At 30.8% G+C, this 27,131-nt stretch overlaps 1 protein-coding gene across 7 annotated transcripts in view; it reads left to right on the plus strand.

Moving 5' to 3' along the window:
• Positions 1-27,131, plus strand: part of LOC143230977 (uncharacterized) — a 38,680-nt gene that overhangs the window by 2,101 nt on the left and 9,448 nt on the right. For 5 of the 7 annotated variants that reach the window (XM_076465347.1, XM_076465348.1, XM_076465346.1 and 2 more), the window contains 3 exons: positions 1,790-1,937; positions 20,487-20,636; positions 26,236-26,345. In XM_076465347.1, coding sequence (XP_076321462.1) covers positions 20,528-20,636; positions 26,236-26,345 — 219 coding nt within the window. In that variant the 5' untranslated portion in view covers positions 1,790-1,937; positions 20,487-20,527. Of the gene's footprint in view, positions 1-1,789; positions 1,938-17,071; positions 17,389-20,486; positions 20,637-26,235; positions 26,346-27,131 lie in introns of those variants that run through there. The other 2 variants (XM_076465350.1, XM_076465343.1) reach the window with 2 other exon arrangements.

Genomic DNA, 27,131 nt, shown 5'->3' on the forward strand with positions numbered 1-27,131 from the left:
CAGTTGCTTCTTTCAAATATTTTGAACTTCAGGACACCCATCAGGCTAATTAATGCAAAGAATTTTAGATTAAAAGATACTTGCATTGACCAAGTGTTCTATGCACTACTACTTGGCTGGTGATTTTCATGACCTAGACTCTACCTGTAAAAGGCACTATTGTTAGCATCCATAGACAATTCTATTATAAGCAACACTGCTCATGGGTAGTAACTGGTATTACCAACTTTGAAAATGACAGAAGAGTAAAGGTAACTTGAAATAAGATCAACGTAACGGATTTCAGTTTTCTTGACCACATGTTACGTGAAATGTGCATGTATTCAGAATGAAAAAATAACTTATAGAAATAATACTATATTGAGGAGAATATATAAACCTGTTGTATATTCCTACACACTTAAATTCACTAAAGTATTTCTTTATGAAGGAATTGTGCAAAAAATTAAAAGTAATTTTCAAATCACTCTTCTGGTTTTCATCATTTGTGGAACAAGCTTAATAAAGTTTATTTAAGTAAAGAAATCTGAATAGTGCAAAAGTACCTTTCTTAGACTTGAAACTACATATTCTTATATGTAAAGTACTAAGCTGTTTGAAGTATGGTTTCATTGTTCTTTAATATATATGTAAACTGTATTGTTTAAATATGAATTAGATTTTAAATGCTCAAAGTTTCAACTGGAATTTTTGCTTTGAATTTATCACTGAGGAATATAATTTAAATCATATAAAGAAAATTCATTATAGTATTTTATGGGTTTAAGATACTTGATAGTTAACTTAGATTATATGTATAGCTTATAGAAGTAAAAGTGTTTCCTAATCATTATGTTTTGAAGTTTCTCTGGACATGTTTGTTTAGTGTTTTACAAATGTTTAAAAAGTAAATAAATTATTATTTAAATTAGTGTTTTAATAGAATAACAAGACTTAAAACTGAGTTAATTTAAAAGTTAATTTAAGAAATCAGTAATATAGATGTAAAAAATTATTAAAATCTCTACAAACTCAACTGAGCATGTGCACAACATTTACACACCTAATTGAAAATTGTACTTGCCAAAAATGATTATTAATTGCTGCACTTCCAAGCAACTTAACTTTTCTCCACTGGTGCAAATATTACAAAAAATCTTTTTTTGAGCTTTTGAGTGACAGAAAATAAAATATTTTTGAAATTAATTTCAACTGCTGTTCAAAAAATTGTGTAACAACTTTTTAAGCTGTAACCAGTGACTTAGTTATGTTTGCCAAATTTCAAATAGTTTTTGGGATCAAGCTCTTCAATAGAGTGAGTGATTCAACAACAGGGAGCATGTGATAAAATTCTAATAGTTACTCAATGCCAGAAAAAGATGTTATTTAAATTGCTAATAATTAGGAAATTATAGTTTGCTAATAGGTGTAAAAATATTATTACTTGTCTAAAACGTCCATTTAATTTTTTTTCCTTGTTTTAGGTACATAATGCAGTAGTATTTTCTCTGTAATTTATAGATAAAGGTAGAAAGAACTTCATTTTTTAGTCATTAGGTATTTATGATACTTGTAGGTAAATATAGATTTCTGGATATAGCCCTTGAAGAGGTAAAACTCCATTTTCTAATCATTAGGTACTTAGTGTACTTGAAGGTTCAACTGTACAAAAATTTAAAAAAAATTAGTTTAACAATATCAAAAAGGTAAGTGATGTTCATTTTAATATTCCTAATTTTTGGATGTTTATTTTTGAGGACTTGATCTTTATCTTTTGAGAAAAATGCAAAATGTAATTCTTTGTTTGTAGGCTTCAGTATAACATGAAATTAGTGTTACTGATGCAAGAATGGAGGTTTTAGAAATAAAAGTTGAACCTCTTTCCACTGAAGAGCAGAATGATGTGTTGGATATCAGAATAATGGAAAACCAAGAACAAAGAATAACATCACCTAGTAGTAAGTAAAAACATTTTTTATATGAATCTCTTGTATTATTTTCAACTATTTTCACAATAATAGTGATGTTGATTCTTAACCCTATCCAGACATGTAGCTAGGTGTCAGAGGGCATGTCATCATTATATTCAAAATTTTATTACTACTATTTTATGAATGTATATCAATAAACTTGGTATCATAGTGTAGATTTTTACTTCAGTTTTAGTGTTATACATTAGTTAATTTTTTTATTTTTGAAAGTAAACATAAAAAAGTTAAATATCAAGTTTTGTGTATCACGCTCACATGTCATTTTCTGGGTTTGGTCAGATTACATTGTATGGTGTCCACAATACAACATCTACAGTTTCATATGAATTATAAACTCAAATTTCTGATATTGGCAAGCTAGGATATAAAGTAGGACCTCCTATCTTTTCTTTTTGCTGAAATATCATGCTATTTATCAAATTCATTCACCATATCGACTCCACCCACCATTTCAACATTTGAGAGGACTTGTTTATCTATGCCTTTTTTTTATACCTATAAGTTTACAACCAATTGATAGCTTTACAGTTCCCCTGTGTAATTCTTTTAGTTTTTTAAAGTTATTTACAAGAGAAAAAATTTTATATTGTTGGTTAGTTTAAAGTATTATCATCAATGCTATTTTTCAAACAGAAATTAGATTTCCTTAGACCCAAATATAGAATGGTTAGGAAGCGTGGTAAATTACAGTAGATTTTTATGGTATTGGTGTAGTCATTTGTAATTATTTGGTTTAAAAAAATGCATATATAAAGTCAACAAAAATTATTTTTCTATATCCATGTGTGAATTTGGACAAGACTTACAATGAAGGTTAGCAAGTACAACTAACGAATGCAAAAAAGAACTTGAAAACATTGTAAGTAGTGGAGATAATTGGATTAGTGTTTTCTGAATATTTTTATATACTGTTCTATGTTTTTAAAAAAACTGACTAAAATGTAAATATTTATTTGCAAATAGTAATTATATATAAATATACGTACGTAGTATATGGTAACCAAAACCGTATAAAATATTGGAGACAATGAATTTATTGGTTACTCTGTAAGCATGGTAAAATAGAAAACAGGATGTTCATAAGCACTTTCATACCTATATTAACACTAAGTCCTGACCATCTTAATTTATTGGATTGGATACAATTTTATACAGAGCCATATCATAAATATATTCTCTCATTTTTTATAGTACATTAAATGATTCTTGTTGCTGTTATTGTACTGTCTAAATGATCCAATAATTCCTACCCAACAGTGTTTTCACAACAGAGATTTGAATAGACTCATTTGAAAACTTCTGCCAACGTTTAAATACCTTCCCAGTTTATTGGATTTGCTCAGACTTTTTACAAAGCCATAGCATAAGCATTTTATGATACGTTAAACAATTCTTGTAGTAACCATTATACTGTCAACAAATTGATAAGTCCTGTGTTTTAAATGCAGGGAAAGTTCTGGGAATTGTGCTGCAAAACGTTTTTTGATACAGACATTGTCAAAGTACAGTGATACCTAAACAGAAAGGGTGATTCATTGTTTTATATTTAGCAGGTTTCTGCTTCATCCACTAACACTAGAATAAACATAGGAAGCACTGTGTCAAAATGATTGGAAGAAGCTCTCAGGAGATTTGCAGCAGATTTTGTTGTGTTTACTGAAAGGAAAAGACAGTACTATTCATTTTATTTCTAAGTGCTCTGCTAGCAGTAAAATAACAAAAAATAAGAGTGAAAAGGTGAGAAGTATTCACTCTGACCATAAGTACCTTGAAATCTGTATTAACGGTACTATACATTTGATTTTCAATTTCCAATATTTATTTTGTTATACTTTGGTTACTTACTTACGGTCTGGATAATCAGGTATAATGTTACAGTAACAGAAATAAAAGATAAAATACAAAGCTTTACTGAAAGTAAAAACGTTTGATATTTAATTTTTCACTATTTATCATCAAACAAATGACTAAAATGTATAAAAAAAGAAACTTATTAGTACAATAATGAAATAAAAATCTTCCTGGGGTTTATGTGACAGCAACTTGTGCATTATGCTATTTGATATAGTAACATGACATAATTCAAAAGTCAATAACATAAAAATTAATAAATATAAATAGATATATACTGTTATGAGATTTAAGCTGTTTAAAATAAACATTTGTAGTTTCCTGTTATGATTTGCAGTTATTCTAAAACAAAGAAAAGGTAATTCAGATTTATTTCCTGACTTTTATTGTGGTTATGAGGTAGGTCAAATCAACTAATACCATGTAGAGTTAGCGTTGGCAAAATAATAGATTAAATAGAAAGTTTTATTCCAAAAAATGTTTAATAACTACCTCAAAAGGATATATAGATTATCAAATTAAGTTTGACAGTTTTGGATAAAGAAGAATATTTTAAATCTTAAAATCAAAATTACTTTGCAACTTAAATAGTCAAATTCTGAAATAAAAAATAATGACAAATCTTCATACCTAGTTTAAAAACCTTATATTTTGTGCATGAAAGCCTTGTAATGTTTACTAATAGTCTGTAAAATTTTGTAAAGATACATGTACACTATAACAATTATAGTATAATTACTTTCATGGATGCTTTCATGGTTACAAGCTGGGTGGATTCCACCCAGTCCATATTCGTAGGGTTAATGTAACAATATTCTTTGTAGAATGAAAAAAAACAAACACAACTGACACACAAATATTTAATGCTTTCAAATACAGCAAACCATTAAATATTGTTGTATATGTGCACACATGTAATGATAAAAAATTCTGTATGCAAAAAATATAATTTGTGTCATGTTTAATATAGATGGGAATATACTAATGCAACTGAAGAAAAAGATCATTGGAAGATGAGTTACTCAAGTCATTGAGGAAAAGCAACATGTAATATGAATTTAGGATGTACATAGACGTATATTTACAAGTGAGAGAAAGAAGTTATTTTTCAAAAATTAATAGTTACACCTCACCTGGAATACTGTATGCAGTGTTGGTTTCATTTTTAAGAAAGGTAACTGACATATTGGAAAGAATTTCATATGTTTTCAGGGATTGAAAGACTATGTTACAAGGAAGGTTAAGATCTCTTAATGTATTTTCTCTTGGAAAGAAATGAAGCTTACAAGATTATTGATGTGTTAAAAATGTGGCTCCTCAGTTCATTATGCTGAATTCTGAAAACACAGGTTGAGAGGATACAACTTCAAAAATAGGAAAAGATGAGTGATGGTTCAATTAATATTTTTTTTTTATAACAATGCCATGACACATTTTTCTGACTCAAAGAACAATGTACTATGCCCTTGATATTCAGATAACCAATGTCATTGTTTGATCTCTAAGAAGGTTGTTAAAATTTTTGTTTTGTTATGATTTGTGATTACATATTTTAGTTACAGGTTAGTTGGGAAATTATATATTATTTACCACAAAGCATAACATAATAACTTAAACTGGTAAGTGACTGTGTAATATTATAAAGCAGTGCATGTTCATTATTCGACCTTTTGATGATGTAAGTCTGATATTGGTGGCTGTATTTGTAAAGTTTCTTCTGTATATCAGTACACATGTATCTGTCATGGCATTTCTGTTTCATCATTCATCTTAAATTAATTTGAAACAAATGTCCAGAATGTGCTTTCCTTGATCTAGCATCTTCTGGTGTGTGTGTGTTTTTTTTAACTCTATAAACAATTATATAGAATATGTTGTATATACTCCACATGGCATTTTAAACAACTAATGTAAACTTGTTTCATTTACTTACCTTGCATTTCATGTTACTATTCACTTTACATTGTAAACAATGATTTAGAATATGTTTTCTTTCACATTCCCAACATTTTTTATACCGTTCATTGTAGACCATAATGAACCTTTTGGATTGCATTTTTTTTTTCTTTCTTCACTCAACCTGAAGCTTATTTTTGATGGTTTTAATGTTATATGGAACCTAAGATCATTAATGATTATCTTATTATGATGAAGCTTGCAATGTACACATCCAAAACTTGGATCTCGGAAATTACCACGCTAGTTATCACCAGTCACAACTGAATAATATGTTTATAACTAGGCAGTATTTTTATAGCTGAGCAACAAACAAAACAATTGGAATATCTTAAAAAGAGATATGTTTCAGATTTAACCAATAAAAATTACAAAAAGGAGTGAGTTTCACATATAAAACAAAAATAAACTTTAAAACAAATTGTTTTCTTTAGTGAAAATCTCATGAATGTTACAGCAAAAAAAGAGACACTTTCATTGGTAAGTGTAGCTAGAAAGAAATACTTCAATAAAATCTAATTTGTGATGATAACTCATTTTTAAATTTAAATTTAAATAAAATCCTTTTTCTCATGGATGGTGAACATTATTGAATGTCAAGTATGAGCACATTGTTGTAGAACTGTCAGACAGTTCCAGAAAAGACTTAGGCCTGTCTTTGGACTGTAGGAACTAGCAATTATACCTGCTCAGTGACGAGTATTTCTTCTAAGAAACTATAAAGCTATGATTTCTTTCTAGATCTGTTAACATTCTATCCCATTTTGACTTCTAAAGAAATAATACTTTCAAATAAAACTTAATGAAAAACATTATTTCACTTTCAGAGCTCATTTTTGTTGAAAAATTACATCAGTTAAGCAAAGCAACATAGTTATTTTGCTATTTTACAGTAATTAGCATTGGGTTTTGAAGCACTGATTACAGTTCCAATATATTTAATTTTGCCTGAAAGTCAGAGCAGAATGTTTTTCAAGTGGTTGCTTGATGTCTATCATTCTACACTTATCTTTCCTACATCTGACATTTTATTATACCATTTACACTGTAAACAATAATCTAAAATTATCATAGCTCATTAAGAAAAAGAGAGATAAATAGTACTTATATTACAGTTATGAATAAAGTACTAGAGGACATGAGGGTAAAGAATTAAACAGTTTTAATTGTATCAGTTAGCCAGATATAAAATAAACATATGACTAAAAAACAGTGTTTTTATACAGAATTCCAGTAAAATCTGTTAATAAATAACATCAGAAATTCTGTAAGTTGAATGTAAAGTGCACCATACTATCAGTGTGCAACATACCTGTTAACATCCATTTTGTGAATTGCTTTTCTATTCTATATCTATTGTTCATGTGATTAATGGCAACTGATATTTTTATTATTTCTTTTTGACCTTCCCTGTTCCCATATATAATTGTTTCTTCATCTGTAAGTCAAACTGTAGATTATCCCTGGCAGGCTAAGTAATATAGAAGTAAGTACAATGATGTCCTATTTGACATGACAGAAAAAAAATTGAATTCTAGTAGAATAATGTGAATTTTAATTAGCATTTTGTATACACTTACATCAACCATTTCCTTCCTTCTTATTTGTATGTAGAATTTTTCAAAATGTTTCATTTATCCTGTATCCTGTAGAGTTTTCACACAACACAAGGTACACAGTCATTAAGTTGACTTCACTGTAACTATCTCCATCCCTGTATTACTCCCTAGACTTTATATGTAAGGCTATAGGTCTTGCAAGAACACAGATGATAGCAGTATCCTTCACTGGTAGGTCAGATGATATCTTGAGGTTATGGCCTTCCCTATGTTAACTGAGACTACCAGTTGTTATGGGTAAATCCAATATTTTATACTAAGTAATAAAAGTTAGATTTAAACATCTGTGTTCAAGATCTAATGTGAGTTCTTTGACAGAAGGACAATGGCTTGAGAAGAGTTAAAAATCATTTGTGATAAAGATGTTATAAGCTAGCTCTCTCAAGCTAGTATGTACCTGTTTTTATGCATGATAGGTCTATGGAGTTCCTTGTGAACACAATAACTTCAAACACCATGATAAACACTATTGTGTGTCAAGCATTCTGAATGAATCTATCACTCTGACTAGTGTATCTAAAGATGGCTGGTGTGGGTATTAAAACTTTTATTAAAATAAAGTATAGAACAATGTTTCAACCTTCTTAGATCATCTTCAGATTAAAGATGACACTTGTGCACATAGTTACATATAACAGTAATTCTCAAAAACCAAGCTGGAGTGACAAATTTGGCAAAACAATTTCTGTGGAAGATAACATAAAGCAATGTCAAATACCACACACAGGAGAAAACCTGTACAATTGTGATGTATGCTGTAAAGACTTTAGAAGAAAAAGTGAACTAAGTTTACATCAGAGTGTACACACTGGAGAAGAAACTTTACACATGTGTTTGTGGTAAAGAATATGGAAAAAAAGTGAACTAGATATACATCAGCATGTACACACTGGAGAGAAACTTTACACATGTGTTGTTTGTGGTAAAGAATTTGGAACCAAAAGTCACTTAAAAACACATTTAATGATACATAGTGGGGAGAAACCATATAAATGTTTAGTGTGTGGCAAAGAATTTAGGAGGAGCAGTCACTCGATAGACATAAAAAAATTCACACTAGTGAAAAACAATATAGTTGTTCAATGTGTGGTAAAGAATTTAGAACAAAGAGTCACTTAAAAATACATTTAAGGATACACACTGGAGAAAAACCTTACAGCTGTTTAAAGTGTGGTAAGAAATTTGGTCATATAAATCAGCTTGAAATACATGAAAGAATACATACTAGGGAGAAACCATACAGTTGTGGAATGTGTGGGAAAGAATTTTGAAGTAGTAGTATGCTAACTAAACAGGATACACACTGGGGTGAAACCTTACATCTGTGTTTTGTGTGGAAAAGAATTTGGAGTGAACTGTAATCTTAAAGCACACATGAGAACACACACTGGGGAGAAACCACACAGCTGTATCGTGTGTGATAAAGAATTTAACAGAAAAAGTGATCTGAAAATGCATCATCGGGTGCACACTGGAAAAAAACCATATAGATGTGAAATGTGTGGTAAGGAATTTGGAAGGAGTACTATTCTAAACAAACATAAAAGAACTCATACTTAACAAAAGACACTTGTACAATGCACAACAAGGAATTTAGAAAATCAGGTTATTTACAATTACATCAGAATGTACTCACTGAGTTAAATACCATATAACTATGTATAGTGTGAAAAATAATTTTTATCCAATATTGACTTGAAAATATAATAGGATTCACAATGGAGAAAAATCTTACATCCATCTAGTGTGTTTGTGAAAGAATTTGGAAGGAAAAAACAATATCAAAATACACCAGCAGACACACAGTGGGAAGAAGTCATGGAGTTGGGAAGTGTGAGGAAAAGAATGGGGAAGAGACAATCATTTAAACATCTGCAGATTCATATCTGGTAAAGAACAGTATAACTGTATTGTCTGTGAATAAAGTTTAGAAATATAAGCTACTAGAAAATACATGAAACAGAACACTAGAGAGAAACCATATAGATGCTTAATGTACAGCAAATAATTTGGAAGAAATCCAAAGGCTCAAATTGATGAGGCATCAGAAGATTCATACCAGTGAAAAACTATAGGTGTATCTGTAAGTTAATTAAGAGTACATTTGAGAATAAATACTTGGGAGAAACTATTTAATTGTATAGTGTGTCGTACAGAGGTTATAATAATTAATGACATGAAAGGATACACAATGGGCTGCAGTTTGGGTCTTTCTGCTACACCACAAATTTCATCATAGGAAGCCCTTATAACAAGATTGAATTCATTCTCACCGAAATAGCCCAGCTACCCTTCCCCTCAGTTTTCCTAGACAAAAATAAATCAAGATTCTAACCTGTTCTTCTAGATAGGCCTAACCTAAGAAAACGTGTGGGGCTGAAGAGAAACAAAAGTTTGTGAGTGCCCCTGGTTTGCCTCTTGGGTTTTTGTTCCCCTAGAGGTCTAAAAACCAAAACTACTACCATGTTAATATATATATATATATAGGATATGCACACAATAGAGAAATAATATAGTAGTATTGTGTGTACCAAAAATGTTATTACCTAAAAGTGCATTCGAATGCCCCAGTTACATAATATCTATCAAACATATATAATAATTAGTTAATTAAAAATACAGAAAAAAATCCACACTGAAAAACAAAACATTCTTTTGTTGTGTGTCTAGGAGTTAAAAGAAATGCTGACTCAAAAGGACAGTATGCACCAATGGAAGTGATTTAATTATCGTGTCTGTAACAGAGAGATAAATAGTCTTTGTCTCTAATAAGACATCATATTATCCAGAATTAAGATAAATCTTGTAGTAAAGCACAAGAAAAAAAATGTTATCTGAAAAGCAATAAAAAATCATGGAATTAGAAAAATATGTGTATAGTTATTTTATCTGTAAAGCAACACATGATTATTTATAATAAACATTAACTGTCATGCTTTGTAACTTAAGTACAAACTTAACATTCATTTATTTCCAAGTTGGTAAAGTCAACATTAACTTTCAAAAACAATCAAAATTTTAACTTGTGTATCAATCAAGAAATGAAAATAGTTTTTCCTTATCTCTGAAAAAGCACTTGGGTAACAATTCATGCTAAAACTACAAGTAAAAAACCTTGCATAATACAAAATATTGCACTTTAAAGCAAGTAAATATAACCCAATAACAATTTCACTATTATCAGTTTCCTAAAGATAAATGAGTATAGTACACATCTTGCCTATCAATAAGATAGACTGATACCTCCATCATGACCAACTGCATTAGAAGTTGATGCAATGTGTGAAGTACAAGAAAACTGAAAAGAGTTTAAGTTGGATCTACCCATTGGCTTGAGGGGAGCAGAAGATTATTTGTGGTAAAGGTGTTGTAAGCTAGCTCTCTCAAGAGTAGGTATGTGCCTGTTTCTATGCATGTCTGTGGGGAGTACCTTGTGGACACAAGAACTTCAAAGACCCTGATGGACATTAGTGTGTGTCAGGCATTCTTGCTATTGGCAGCAAACTTTTTTGATGAATGATGGCAGACTACATGTAGAAGGAAAAGCACATCTCCAACTGTGTCTGGTCTCCATGAACCAAAGGATAAGGATTGTGGCCACAAACCAAGTGTCTGAGAGTAGGATACTATGGATGGGTATACTGCAGACTTTCTGAGCTATTTTTGCCTATTCAACAGGTAGAATGATTATCAGCAAGGCATCTATCCAATAATGGTTGAAACCTAGTTGGGGCAGTGGAACAATTGTGTCTGTAGTGGGTGGAACTGAAGTATCTCCAAACATTCATGTAGTGTTCCATGATTTACTACAGCCATAATCATGTCTTAGTGCCATGAAACATGGTTATTGAACCAATGTGCAAGATTCATCATCTTTAGTCTGACAAGTAAGTAGTCCTAGCACTTATTTCAGTAGACTCAATAGATGTGACGTCTATTGTTGCTTTGAGCTACAGCTTCTAGTTGGAATAGCAAGCAGTGTAGAAGTCGTCAACATTAGCTGTGATGTTGTGATCAATTCCATCAGACCTTGGCTTAAAATTCATGCCCAGCTCTCAACACACCTAAGGTTGCTTAATGTATAACTAGTGCCTCGAAAATCTGCTTTATAAGTATTCTGGTGTATTTGTTGGATCTAACAGACAATTGAGCAGAACAGCCATCATATACATACAGGCTATGTGAGTTTTAATAAACAATCACCTCACCAGCTTCAATGGAACACTAGAGGAGTTGTTAGCATTCAGATAACTCAAGTGTTAAAGCATAGAATAAACAAAGCCTCTAAGAATATGTGACTATCTCCATTGGTAATTGTTTGGTAAGATGGTGATAACCAGAGGTTTTGTAATGAATACTTATGCTGGGGAATTCTGTTATGTGTTTTGGTTCCCTCCTGTTGCGACAGGCAGATAAATATGTGGATAGACTGAAAGGTGCCCAATGGTTCAACACTTTTGGCCCTCAGATAATGACAAGTTGAACTAGTGATCGAAAGCAGGGCCAAAACTGCTTTCAACATTAATAAAAGGTTGTTTTAATTTTGAGTCTTGTCCTTTGGACAATGTATTACTCCAGCTGCCTTTGAAAGGTTAATTGAGCTACACTTAAAGATCTTAAAGCGAGTAAATTGGTGAATGTAGATGATATCTTGATGTTTGGCCAAAATATCTAGTCTGTTATAATGAAATTATCAATGGTTTTACAGCACTTATGGATAGCAAGATTGAACTTAAAGCTTAAAAACATACATATACGTTTCTTGGAGGTATTCTAAAAAGCCCTGTCAAGATCAAAGTTGTTTGAGACTGGCCACAATTCAGGATAAGATGAGAAATTTGAAGCTTCTTTGAGTTAATATTGTACCATTGAGGAAGTTTTCCAAGTTAGCATCACTCATAAATACCCCACTAATTCTGAAGTTCACATCATGTTGTCCAGAGTGTGGGCATGTATTTCTCACCTTGAAATGAGATTTATTAGAGTCATCCATTATGGTGTGTCCAAAACAGAATTGTAAGTTCTACTTGAATACAGATGCCACTGTTAGTGGATTTAGAGCAGTTGTATTGCACATGCAAGATATGATGAAGCAAGTAATCATGAATGTGAGCCATATTGCTTAGTGCCTCTGAATTCAAATACTGCACCACAAAGAAAGAATTACTTACAGTAGTATTTGTATAACATTTTTAACACTAGCTGTATGACAGAAACTTTATTCTCAGGGTAGAAAATATATCAAAGAAACAGCACAACATATCAATGTTGACGGACTATACATTGCTGCAAAATGAGTTTGTATCCATTTATAGACCAGTCTTCATTTGTGACATCGAGATGAAGTCATGAAAATATCTACTGTTATGATGCAGGGCCATGCAGTTGATAATTTCCTAGGTGTCAAACTACTGAAACTCACTTTCAAGAGGTTTTGAAGGAGTAAAAGGAAAACCCCAAGAAAGCATGGATACTTTTTGCTATACAACAATCATAAATTAAAGTGCATGTGTTTGTCAGAGAAGTTACAGGTGTAAAATGGGGTGCTATACTGCTGTCATCACCTGACAAAATGTTGAAGTCAACTTGTTCCACAATATTTTAAAATCCTGATTCCAGCCATTCCAAGTAGTTACCTACCTGAAACCAATCAGAATATTTCCTTTATGTGTTTTTAAAGGTTTATGATTATCTTTACATCAAGGATGTAATTAGGCCCACTGAAGGAATGGGAAGGCTGGGAATATTTTTAGGGCCCATGAGAGTGGCAAAATTGATAGGAATATATCAAATCAATATGGAACATTTAAACATTGCCAATGTCTTCAGTCACTTATATGAGTATCAAGGTAATTCAAAAAAAATTTCAGTAGGATGGCATATGTTGATTCTTACGCAGGGCCCATGGTGGTTCTTGGCAACACCAGCAGTAACTTGTACTCTGAATTTTACAGCCATGTTAACTCAAATGTGCTACACATTGTAAAGAAACACCTAACTTTCTTGTATCTGCTAGTGTGATAATAACATTGACATCATTTCTAAACTGTAGCAATTTTATTTTAACTAACTTGACTACTATAACAGCTTCACTGAACAATTTTTATTACTAAGTCTTGTTCTAGAAAATTCTAGGATTAACATTTTTTGTTTTGTTTTTGAATTTAACTCAAAACTACATGAGGGCTACCTGAGCTAGCCATCCCTCATTTAGCAATGTAAGACTAGAGAGAAGACAGCTAATCTTCACCACCCATTGCCAACTCTTAGACTACTATTTCACACAATGATCATAATGCCCCATGGCTAAAATGGCAAACATATTTGGTGTGACAGAGATTTGAACCCACAACCCTCAGGTTGCAAGTCGAGCTCTCTAACCACATGATCATACTGGGCCAATCTACGATTAACATAAACTTTATGTTGTATTACCTGTAGCTAACAAGCAAATTAAGATATTAAAACTTAGCTTTCAATAGATGTTTAAATACCATGTGTGCTCCAACAGAAATTCACAAGAAAAAGACTGGACATCTGAGAACCTAATAATCATTTGGTTTAAAATTAACTAATTATTTGTTACAGTATTTCTTCTTTTAAAATTTGTTTGATTTTAATAGATGTTTCTTATTTTTGGTCTTTTTGATTTACATGAATGACATAGATGAAGGAATGGTTCATAAAATGCTTTTATCTCTGATGATATTAAGATCTTGTAACAAGGTACTGTTGTTAGTAATAAGGTGAATATAGGATTTTAGGTTGTTCTACAGAATACTATTCTACAGTTGTAATTTCATTGTATAAATCACTGGTTAGGCCAAATTTGGAGTATTGGATTCATTCTTGGCTTCCTCACCTGAGAAAGGACATTTAATTATTCAAAAACGTTCACAGAAGAACTACTAGGATGATACTTGGAAAGGAAAGGTTGTCATATGAAGGGGGAATAAGATTTCAGAAATTATTTATCTTGGGAAAAAAAGAGGAATTAGAAAGAATCTGATTGAAATGTTTACTATTTTTAAGGGAATTGATAGTACTGGCTCATCATTGTTTTTCATATTTTATAATGAGAGTGATAGAACTAAGGGTGCAAATATAAATTTTGGTAGGGAACCATTTTCAGCTAAGATAGTTATATTTTTCTAACAGGGTAGGTTCTCTTTGAAATATATTGTCTTTAGATGCAGTGCAGGCAGTAAATATGAGTGAAATTAAGAGAGCAAATACCCTTTATATAGTGTTATGTAGATTTTGGCCTTTTCATCAGAAAACAAATCTTCACAGAGTGCCTCACAGAAGTATTCACCCCCAGTTGAGTTTCCACATTTTGCTGCTATCTGAACTTGTAATCATAAAACTTTCAAATGGGTCTTTTGTTATTAGAATCTACTCCAAACTGAGAAAGCTAAAAAATGCTGATATCATGTAATTTATATTTTCAAAGAAAATTAGAATATTCTCATTTGAATACTTATGCAATCCCTTTTCTATGGCAACCCTAAATCAGTTAAAGTGCAAAAGATTAGTTTAAAAGGTCATAAAATTAGTGTAGTGGTCTCTGTCTGTATATAATCAAAGCAGTTTAACTTGACTTCAGAGTAAATGCATCTAGTCAAACCACAACTCACATAATGATATGTCAGACCAACCATGAAGCCCAAGGAGCTTTCCAAACAAGTCAGAAATAAAGTAGTAAGGAAGAGTACATGAAGAATTTAAAGTCTCTCATTACCACTTTGAGTATAATAAAGTCTATCATTAAGAAGTGTAATGTGATTCATACCATCCACTCACTACACAGATCTGACTGCCCTTCCAAACTAAGCACACAGACAAGCAGGAAACTGTTTAGGAATGCCACTGTGAAGTCAATAGTGGATTTGAAAGATTTTCAAAGTTTCATGTCTGAAATGGAGATAAGTGTTCATACATCAACATTATCCCGGTTTTTACACAAAGCTGCCTTGTATGAGTGAGTGGCAAGAAAAAGCCCATTACTGAAAAATAATCATTTTAAATCTCGTATAAAGTTTGCAACAAAGCATGTAAATGACATATGGTAGAAAGTTTGGTGACCAGACAAAAATTAAGCTTTTTGGTCTGAATTCAAAAGCATTATGTCTGATGCAAGCACAACACAACAAGAGGACAATAACCCAAAGCACAAGGCCAAAATTACACTGAAATGTTTTCAAGAGAAGAAAGTGAATGTCCTGGAGTAGCCCAGTCAAAGTCCTGACTTGAATGCAACAGAAAATTTATGGCAAGACTTTAAGATTGCAATCTTTCAATAGTTCTAAACGAATGTATCAGAAGTGGAACAATTTTACCCAGAAGAATGGAAAAAAATTACACCATCCAACTGTACAAAAACGATAGAGATTTATCCCAAAAGACCCACAGCAGTAATTCCTGCCAAAGGTGCTTCCACCAAGTACTGACTTATGGAGGTGAGTACTTATGCAATCAGTAAATTTCATTTTGTATATTTTCTTTGCAGGTTTTGTTGATATTTAACATCTTTTACTCATGACATCGTTACATTTGTTCATAAGAGTTTTGAATAAAAACAAGTACATTAACAGTTTGTTTACATTATTTGTACTTCATCAAAATGTGACATTATTGGTAGGGATGAATACTTTTGCAAGGCAGTGTTTAGGGATGAAGATATATTCTGGTACATGTTGTCATTACCACTATAGCTAATTTTAAAAATATAGAAATACAAATGAAATGCCTTATGTTTCAATTACTTCTACAAGCATGACTGAATGCTCCTGAAAATAAGTTCAAACTTTGATGGGATGTGAAGAATTACCGTATTTTACGCCTTGTATGACGCTACATTGTGGAAGACACCCTAATTTCTGAAAGACGAAGAAAAAATATTTTGACTCAGCAACCAACACCTTGATGCAGCCTTGACTTTTTCAACTTACTAATTAAATAGTGAATTACATCATATTCACAATATTTTGACAATATTAGTTAAATTGAATGTTTTATGCTATTGCAAATACTTGTAACGGTAAGTAATGAGATTACGATTTGTATGAGAGACTGTTTTGAGTAGACCCTAAGCTAATCTACCAATTTCGCCTTGGAAGACGCATGGGGTTTTTTCAAGGTATTTTTAAAGAAAAAAGTGCGTCCTACAAGGCTTAATATACGGCGGTTTGAATTACGGAAAATTGTGAAGTTAAAGGAATTAAGGATTCAAAATATGAAAACAATTTATTGTGATATTTTTAACATTTAAAAGAGAACCTGATAAATATACGAATGATTAGGGTTGGCTGGCTTTGAGATTTTTTTATTTTTTTTTAGAAGTTTAGATTTGTGTATGGGACTGCCTATGCGAACCAGTAGACCCCTGTTGTTTCAAAATATTATGTTATGTTCTTTATTTTGTTTTTGAGAATGCTCGCATACATTTAAAAGATAAAATTTTCAAAGAATTTGGTTACTAAATTATAAAAATGGTGAATACGCGATTTCAAAGTTCTACAAATGCTCATTTCTTCTAAGCTTTACGGACTAACGAACAGCACTACTTCGAAACATCATTTTCCAGAAATAAAAATAAAGGTGTATAATAATAGTCCTCCGCTAGAGAGCGATAAGTTTTCTGATTTGCTGCGCTAAGGTCAAGGGCTCAGTTCTTCTTGGTGGACACAGAAGATAGGCATATGCGGTTATGCTATAAGAAAAAAACACACACATATAACAGTTATAAAACTCGTTTATTTCGTGTTTCTATACTGGCTGCGTTTTTTTATACAAAAACAGTCAATATGATGTAAACGATATATTGCAATATGCAACACAATTTGCAAATAATAGTTTTTTTTCATTATATTAATATTATAGTTTTGGACAAACATTTGCCGCTTTCTTCTAGGTGGCAGCACTATTTTCTTGAATGCTATAAATTCGTTTAGAATAATTGTGTAGATGTGAGCTGGAATTTCGAAGTGTAGGTGAGGTAAAATTAATACTGTTGATACAAAACTTATATTCAGCGGTGTTCTATACGCAGTAAACTGTATTTGTATGCCAAAGCAAAATAATCATAAATTTATTATTAATAATAATAGTAATATATTGGGACTGGTAAGATTAGATAAATAATATAGTTTTATGATAATGCTTGATGGATACTTCAAAAGGTGTTCCTACACATCGTAAAAAATTATCAAATACTGTAGTTAGGAGTTCTTCAACCTTATTTTTTTATCGGTTATGGTAACAAATATATCATTCTCACCAACAGTGAATTTTTAAGCTAAATTGTCATGTATTATAGCACCCTCTTGTATTTTCGTTGGTTTATTCTGAGTTGAATCTAATCTCTTGTAGGTAGTGTATTTTTGTATATGATACTTTTTGGAATGAGAAGTCAAAGTGTCAGTTGATTATTGCCAATATTGTCTTGTTTTTTGTTGTTGTTTTTGCATGCTGTTACTAGGTGTAACAAATGGTACTGTAATCAGTGCCATGATTCTGTTTTAATATCATTGACGCTAAAAGGTTTTAATTTTGTGTTAAAAGTAACTTTTAAAACGAATGCTTATTTTACTTATTACAAAATACCTGTTCAAGAATATTTTTCTTTACATGCCATCTTATCTTTGTCTGACATTTGTGGGAGGGCACATTCACTTTTCTTAACAACTGTATAAACTTTTGCACATGGTACCCTCTTATTGCAGATTGTTTATGCCAACTTATTTGGAATCAGAGGGCAAAGTTTTAGTTGATTATTGGTTTTCAGTGCAATATTTGTCATATATACATATATGTAGTGTAAATTAATAATAATCTTTGATTGGTGCATTGGTTAAAGGGCTAATATTATTATAGAGCTGTTTTGGGGACCTCTAATGCATGAATTCATAGTTGAAAAATAATAAAAGCTGTTTTGAGGATAAGGTTGTCATTTAAAGTTTTGTGACAGTTGTTATGATCAAACAGTTGTATTAATTAAACAAAATACTGTATCAAGGTGAATTTATTGTTTTACTATACTTTTCTGTACATGGTATTCTGTAGGATAAGTGAAGATTTTTCACATACCTTGCAGAACAAGTCATTCTAAAGCTTTTCCAGCTATATTTATAGTCTTGTATTATAAAATCATTCGCTTTTTTTCTATTGCTTATATTTTTAAAAATTTAGCTGCTCGTAGACTTAAATATTATGATATGGTCTTTTGCTTTTTTGAGCAAATTTCCATTCTCTCATTAATACATGTTGTTAAAATGGAAAAGGGAATGATCTGAAAAAAAAATACTATTTCAAAAAGTCTGTGATTACTATTAGGGACATGAAGCATAACTGAAAGTAGCACATATATTTAAAAAATTATTAATAAAGATTTAAAAATAGATTTCTTAATTATGCTTTAGAGTTGGAGTCTGTTAGAAATAATTTGGAAAGTGAATTTATTGAAAAGTGGCATAGTTTCAAGTGTTACAACTTTCTGTTTGTATATAAAGCTTTGTATATATGACACAGAGATAACCCAACATTTAAACTAAGATGTTATGCTTAAAGAAATTTGTCTATTTCTAGTCTAGATTTAAATAATCCCAGAAAGTTTATTTCAGGACAATTTCTTGCCTGTACAAAATTGTATGGTACTATTGTTAGGACATCAAATCAATAAACCAGCTTGGAAATAATTTCTGAAATTGATAAGCCACAAAGATAAGTTCATAATTTTATGATCAGAAATCTTTCTATATTAAACCTTTATTGAAGGATTTGGAATTTATTTTACATAGTAAAAAGTCAAGTGCATGTTAGTGAGAGAATTTTGTCTATATGTAATGGCCAATAATAAGTATGTGGTAAGGAAATGGTTTCACCTGTATTGGAATCAAATAGGATATATATTTATAGCAATAAACTTCTCTATTATTGCATCCTTCTATTTGCCCATGTGTACCAAAACCTTCATAAGACCCACTTATGCAGTTTTCTCAGCCTTAGTTTTAAACTGTTTTAGTCCTTGATTCTGCATTTTAATGTGAGAACCATGTTTAAATAGCTTAAGTGTTTATTTTTAGTATTTTATCTTTAAGTATTAAAAGATAATGTATTGCTTAAGCTCTTGACATTTAAAACTGAACTTGAATTGGTGAGTAACAGTCATGTCAAATGTGAAAAAACAAACATGTATCCAGGTGACTGTAATATCACTTGAAATAAATTCAATTTATGTGCGAGTTGTGGAAAATATTACTAGTAATTTTCTCTTAGGTTTCTGGTTTTCAACATGTGTGAGATAAACTTAACATATGTAAATAAAGACATTTGAAGAATGGGCAAAGTTCTTCTATTCTTATATTATAGATCAAGGGTTCACTTTTTTTTTTAACCAAACCTTACTGTAAACATTTTTCTGGTACTCATACCAGTCCCTAGAAAAATGTAAACTTGTGTCCACTTGGTTTTCTACTTAAAAATATGGCTAAAAATAAATGAATAATAATAATGCTAATTTGTAATATTTATTGTTATTTTTATAATTTATTACAGTCTTATTCAAACACTTATGCCTCTGTGAAGGTTTTCACTCTTCCACCTTAGAGGGCACACTTCACTGATTAAGAACCAGCATCATAGACCTTAATCATTTACATCTACGACTACATACTCTTACTTACCTGTTAATTACAAAGCAGTTTAAACAAGTTCTGAATGTTTTGTGAGAAAAAAATTGCATTGGAGTTAAAATTCTCTATTAGGTCTTAGATATCAATTGTCAAAGTATGAGATTAAATTTTCCTGTTTATTTTGAAACTACTTTAGAAATGTAAGTTGGACCAATAAAAGAAAAAGCAGCATTTCATTCACTGATCATTACATGGATGTGAGGTACTTGTTGAACTAGCGATAAAATGTCACATTTATGTTAAAGTTTTTTAGTTTAAAGACAGGTGAGAAAAATATATACAAGCAACCTTTTATTTTCACACTTAATGATAAAGAACAGGAAGAAAATGAAAGTTTTGAGGTTATTTGGAAGATTTTATGTTGATATTCTTTGAGAAAGTTAAAATTCTTTTTACAGGCTTCAGTTGAATATGAAATGAGAGTGTCACTGATACAGCAATGGAAGTTTTAGAAATAAAATTTGAGCCCATTTCTGGTGAAGAGCAGAACACCCTATTGGCTATCAAACTACTGGAAAATGAAGACAATTCTGTAATATCATCTAGTGGTAAGTATAGATTTTTATAAATCTTTTTCTGTTCTTGCTAACTATTCTCACTGCTGTACCTTGCTTTTTTTTTTAATGTAGCAATATTCCATATTCTCAACCATTTGTTTCACCTAGAATAAAGCCATTAATTTTCTTTATACAGAGGTGTAACAGTAATAACATTACTAGATTAGCAATAGGGTCTAAAAGGTCTAAGCTATGTGGCTGATTTATCTATTTAAATACTAAAAAGATAATAATCTCTGCTGATCAGCAATATAGGTAAAAACATCAAAGACATTTCATCAAATGTATGCTTCTTTTTTGCATTCAAAAATATCTAAATACAGATTACAATCAAGCAATCAAGAGGATAATAAAGAAGACAAAATTGAAAATAAACTTGGAAAGGATTCAAAGTACTTTTAAAAGATCACTATCACTGCTTGATTTATTATCAAATTTGTCTAAATATGTCAGTTTGTGACACTAATCTCAACTGCTGAAACTTTGAGAATTTAGTGCTAACACAGCAAAATTCACTCTTCTTTCAAGTTTAGCCTAACACCACAGAAGATAAGTACTCACTGTCATACCTTTCACTCTAACTAGTATAGAATACCCTGATTATGGTGACTGGGAAAAAAAACGTCTTTGTATAATGGTAGATGTTAATCAAGCTATTGAAGTGGGCTCTGTGATTAACAGTAAAAGGAATAGAATTTTAATATGTATTTATCTGCACATTCAGTATGAGTGAAAAGTGTTAATTATCTGTAAAAATCACTAACTACATTTTGGATATTAAAATATTGTGCATAGTTTTTGGTCATCTAATAAAATGCACTGATAATGGAAATGGTTCAGATGACTGAAGAGATAGAAGGATTATTTTTTGGGGATAAGTTAAGATACATTTTTCTTTCTTGAGAAAAATAAAAGTAAGGAGTTTATGAGATTATCTGGGAATTTAGCAGGATTAAGCCCCAACATCTGACTTCTTTGCATCATGGAGACAACAGGATGAGATACCACAAGTTTAAGGTTTGAAAATTACAAGTAGTGCTCCAGTATTTGTTTTTTTTAACAAGCTTATGGAATGAGTTGCTATCAGCAGTAGTGGACCCTAACACTTTATAAAAGCTAAAGAAGGGCTACTTTAATTTATACTTTTTAATGAGAATATGTTTGCAGGAATAGCCTTGAAGGACAAAATTCCTTCTTGTTGCACGTGTATTTTGTATTTCTTCTAAATTTGATGTTGTAATGAAAATGTGAAGTGTGCACTTTTACTTGACTGTTTTTAAGTAGCCTTTTTAGTGTTCTTTACTACAGGTTGTAACTGAAAATTATTCTTTTTAGCATCATGACATAGTTTGTTTGAACTTAGAGTATTCACATGTGTAGTACTGTAGTGATTGTTTTTTCAGTTTTAAATGCTGAAATCAACATTTTTCAAGGAATAATTTTGCATGCAAATTTGTAAAGAAAGTTTCAGGTATATTATTGGTCTGACTTTATGTTCTAAAATTACTTAACATGATTCAAGCATGGTCTTGCCATCTTTGGTTGAGTTTTGCTCTATTGGTTATAAATATACCAATGAAAGTTGCTCTTTCACTGGTTGTAGCCAATATTCTGTCTGGAGAAAGTGTGATGTTCTGTTTTTCATAATTTTTATATCAAAGTAATTCAGTTAGTGAATAACAGGCTATAGTGCAGAAATTAAATGAAAGCAGCCACATTGTTTATATCCACCAAACATGTGAAGAATTCATTATTTACCAATACTTAATTTATAATGTATTAAGCTGTATAGGATTACATTTATTATATGATGGTCTTTATTTACCTGTTTTGATTTTCATTGGTACATGGTTTTCCTTCTACAAAGTGAACAGTCATTTCTTTAGGCTTATTTCTTACTTATTTTTAAATATTCAGTTCACAAGTTGTACAAGTTCACATGAATTGTTTTGAAAATGAGTGTTCAGCAATTTCTGTTGTTAGTGGAAGAGTGAGAAACAGGAGATTTACAGTACAAACTTGAACAACATATGCTAAGGGACTGTTGTAAAATCAAGATGGATGCTAAATTCGTCACTGTTGATGTCAAACTTTGAAACAATTGGCCAGTTTTTTAGCTGCTTTATGTCCAGTGATGGGGCAGCAGTAAGTCTTTGAATTTACAATGTTAAAGTCAGGGATTTGACTTCCTGCAGTAGATGCATCAGACAGCTCCATGTGGCTTTGCTGAAAGAAAATACACACAGGCTCCTTAAAAATCACTTGCAGGAAGAAGTGACTTTATTAATTTTGTACATCCATGAATTTTGATTTACATCAATGATATAGATGAAGAAATAATCAATAGGTTATTTAAATTAGCTGGTTATATTGCAGATTTGGGTATTGCTGACTACTGTTTTACAAAAAGGATTTTAGAAGCAAATGTCACTTAATATTACAGCTCAATAAGTAATCAAAATCAGTATATCCATAATTCAACTTGTGATATGTCACATGAAATATCTTGCATTTAATTTAATGGGAATAACTTTAACATTGTTCTGATTCATCATTATCCTAAGCCATCCAAGTGATATATTGTTACTAACAGCAGGGCAAATAGGGTTTTAAGTTGTATCTACGTAAATATTGAATTCAAGTGTAAAGGAGTTATGTCATTTTATAGGCTATTGATTAAGTCACGTTTTGAGTACTGTTTTCAGTCTTCAGATCCTTACCTTAGGAAGGACATTGAATTATTTGAAAGGGCTACGGAAATGACTTTTGAGATGAAAAGGATGTTATATGAAGATAAGTAAAAGAATGTTTGTACTTGTTTTTCTCTTGGAAAAGGAGAGTTAGGAAGGATATGACTAAGGTGTTTAAGATTGATAACATTGATGCATTATCCTCTTCCATGTTTAATAATGAATTGGTAAGACTAGGGAACACAATTATAAATTTTGCAAGATAGGAGGCACCTTCAGTTAAGAAAACTTTACTTTTCTAACTGGTTGGTTGGTCTTCAAATGAGTTCTCTTCAGATGTGGTAGATGCAACTAATTCAATTAGGTTTAAGGAAGAGCTTACTAAATATTGAAATAAGGGCTAACTTTTTTGTTTAATATGTTAAAAAGGATTGTGAAGATGGTCCATAAGATCCCTCGTTGCTCTTTTATGTTATGATGCTGATTTAGTCAATGAGTGACTGTAAAATGTAAAAACAATTTGAAAGCTGTGTATTGATTCTATGAAGACGCATGTAAATGCATCTACTCTGAAAAACACAATCTGAGTTGACAAGTTTCATCTCCTAGCTTGTCAAAATGCCATTTTACCTTTCTTGCACAAATTCCTCCAGATGTCATTTGTCCATCCCATATTTGTGGCATCACTGAACTAGTTTCTGAAGTGAGCAGGAGTTTCAATGGCTCTACCAAATAGTGCAACTGTTTTGTAAAGGTCATTGTTTTTTATTGTGGCAATTGTAACACAGCCTGTGATGAGGAGAAAATTATATAATTATAACATTGCATTTAGTTTTTAGAATTTCTCTTTGAAGCACATAACAAAACAAACCAAAATACCAAAATGATGCTAATAGTTTCTTTATAGCTTAAGTTTAACTGATACAGTATATAGGCTATGCATCACACAGAAAAATACAAAAAAATTATTATAATCCTAAGATTAGTTAATTTGGTTTTTATTTTTAAAAAAAATACATTATAATAATATAGAATATGAAAAGGTATAATTATTTAGTACATGTAATAATATAATTAGTACTTAAATAAATTCAGAAATGTAGTTTTATTATTTATAAAGTCAGATTCACCTCAGGGCACTTCAGTTAATGGAGAACTAGTCATGATATTGAAAGTTGTCAGGGAATGTTATTGCATTATCCTTTTCAAATCAATAAAAATGCAAAGAACCTCAGTTTCTTGTGCAGCATTTCCACAGTAATTGAAAAGAGTTATCACTTAAGTACACCATTCAGCTCATTAAACCAATTATTGAAGAGTTTAATTTTAATAAGTATACCTTCATTATTATTATTTGTGGATTTCAATTTTTAGAAATTTGTTTAGAAAAAAAAGTTTTTTAACTGTGTGATACATAAGTGCATTGATTTGATGTTCCTGTTGTGTGGTTTCTTTTATTGTATTATAAAAGAAAAGTACTGGCTGGAATAGTTTGAAACCTGAATTATTTTTTATGGATTATGTAGCTTCTCTAAGTGAAATATGATATTTTTTTCTTGAATTTGTATGTTTGACATTTCAGATATTTCATTGCAGCATGATTTTTAAGCAACAGTTACAAGTGTTTAGGCCCAGCATGACCAGGAGGGTTAAGGCATTTGATTCATAATCCGAGGGCCACAGGTTCAAACCCCTGTCACACCAAACATGCTTGTCCTTTCATCTGTGGGGATATTATAATGTGACAGTCAATTCCACTATTCATTGTTAAAAGAGTAACCCAACAGTTGGCAGTGGGTGGTCATGACTAGCTGCCTTCCCTCTAGTCTCACACCTCAAAATTGGGGACAGCTAGTGCAGGTAGCCCTAGTGTCATTTTGCGTGAAATTCAAAAACAAACAAACAATACAATCGTCTATCCTTTATTGTATATCTGTTTACTAAGTGTTGTTTCTTCTTAAATTATTTTGATACTCTCAAATAGATTTTATTTAATAAACCTGTACATTTTATTTCTATCAATCAAAAATCAAAACATAGTACCACTGAGTTTATCATTACTGGAATGTGGTAAAAATAACTTTTTACCATGACATGATTATAATCATGTTGACTATTTAAAATGTTTAATTGGAACATTTCATCTAATGTGTGTAATTATTTTAAACCTGTTTTATATTAACTTGTATTTTATTTCATTTCTTTTTGGCAACTTTTGTTGACAAGTCAAGCAGTTCATAGCCAAGCTTTTACAACATCTTAACTGAAATGGCAACCTTACTGTCTTTTTTACTGCTCCAACAAACTGAAAAAGTTTTCATAACATGCTTAAATGTGTAAACCTATGAATTTTGAAGCTGAGGTATAAGCAGTTATGTAAAAACATAACTGTGGTTGACTACTAGAAATCAGTAGAACTACACTTATTTAAGTTGCATTAACATATTACCACTGCTTTGTACAAAACTATTGTGATTTCTTCTAGGAGACTACAAACTTCATATTATGCTCGGAACAAAATTCAGAAAATCCACAGAAACACTTAATTTTTTCGAGAAAATGCTGAAATAAACCCAAAAATCAAACTTTCAAATTATTTTAATTTTTATGTATAAAAGTAAGTAAATGAAACTTTTTGTGGAATTGATTTCAGCTCTGAAGATTTATTTTTATATGTGTGAAAAATTAACAACAAATTTATTTTCAGTATTCCTTTTAATTCAGTATTGTATTTTTGCACTCAAGGTAGACAAGGTGCAAAAGAGTTAACTTGGGTAAAATTTGGATTAGCCTGTACCCTGGTATGTTTCATAACAAAGTCTTTATTTGTTTAAATTTAGTGGCATTTAAATCCTCACTGTATGTACTATTAAAGATAAATATGTTACTAATACCTTTAGCAACTGGGGAGTCTTTGTCTTTATGTCAAGGAGCTACACATGCTGCCCATGAGTCTGTTGTAGCAGAAGAGGGACAAGAAAATAACAGTGAAGTAACAGGAACAACTGAGGTAACTTGTAAAATAAAAACTTTGATAGTTTTCTATTTTAGGAAAAGTGACTGTTCACCCATTTGTAATAAAGTTTGCTAGTATATATTTAATAATTTTCTAAAATTAAATTGGCCTTATAGCTTCTAATCAATGCCATAACAAGTTGTCTGGGGTCACCAACTTTTCACCCTTTACAGCATTACATTCAAAATTTAATCAAACCACTTTATTTTAAATGTGTTTTCGATACACTTAGCATGCAAGCAAAATTTATAAGTTAAATTCTTATATTCTGACTCCTTAATTTCAAAAAGAGATCTTAAAAGTTACCAAGTATCTTTTTTGTTCTAACTTCTGAATTCTCCATATGGGGAATTTTTTTTACTTCAAAAATAAGCTGAGTTTCCAAATAATTAGAAAATTACCTACAATTACAAGCAACTTTTTAGCAGTAAGTTTTGATGCCCACATGATAACACCATCTGGTGTAATTTCTTGGTGTGAAAACTTCATATTCTTGCTCTGAACATTTGATAGAATTTTTTTTTATAGCTTCATTAGAAAGGCAGCTAATTTATGAAATTCTAATGAAATAATAAAAAAAAGGTGTTAAGTTTGATAATTAAAACTGAAGATAAGTAACTTCAAAGCCTGAAATAAGAATATGCATTCAAAAAATAAAGGTATTCCTTTTAACTTTTTTTGTACATGTCATACAGTTAATATTAGGGTAGAGAAAATACAAAGTTTTATTGATAAAACAGCTATTAATATTAATTTAGGATATCCTAGAGTTTTTATTAG

The sequence above is a fragment of the Tachypleus tridentatus genome, chromosome 10, assembly GCF_004210375.1.
Source record: "Tachypleus tridentatus isolate NWPU-2018 chromosome 10, ASM421037v1, whole genome shotgun sequence".
Taxonomy (NCBI): domain Eukaryota; kingdom Metazoa; phylum Arthropoda; class Merostomata; order Xiphosura; family Limulidae; genus Tachypleus; species Tachypleus tridentatus.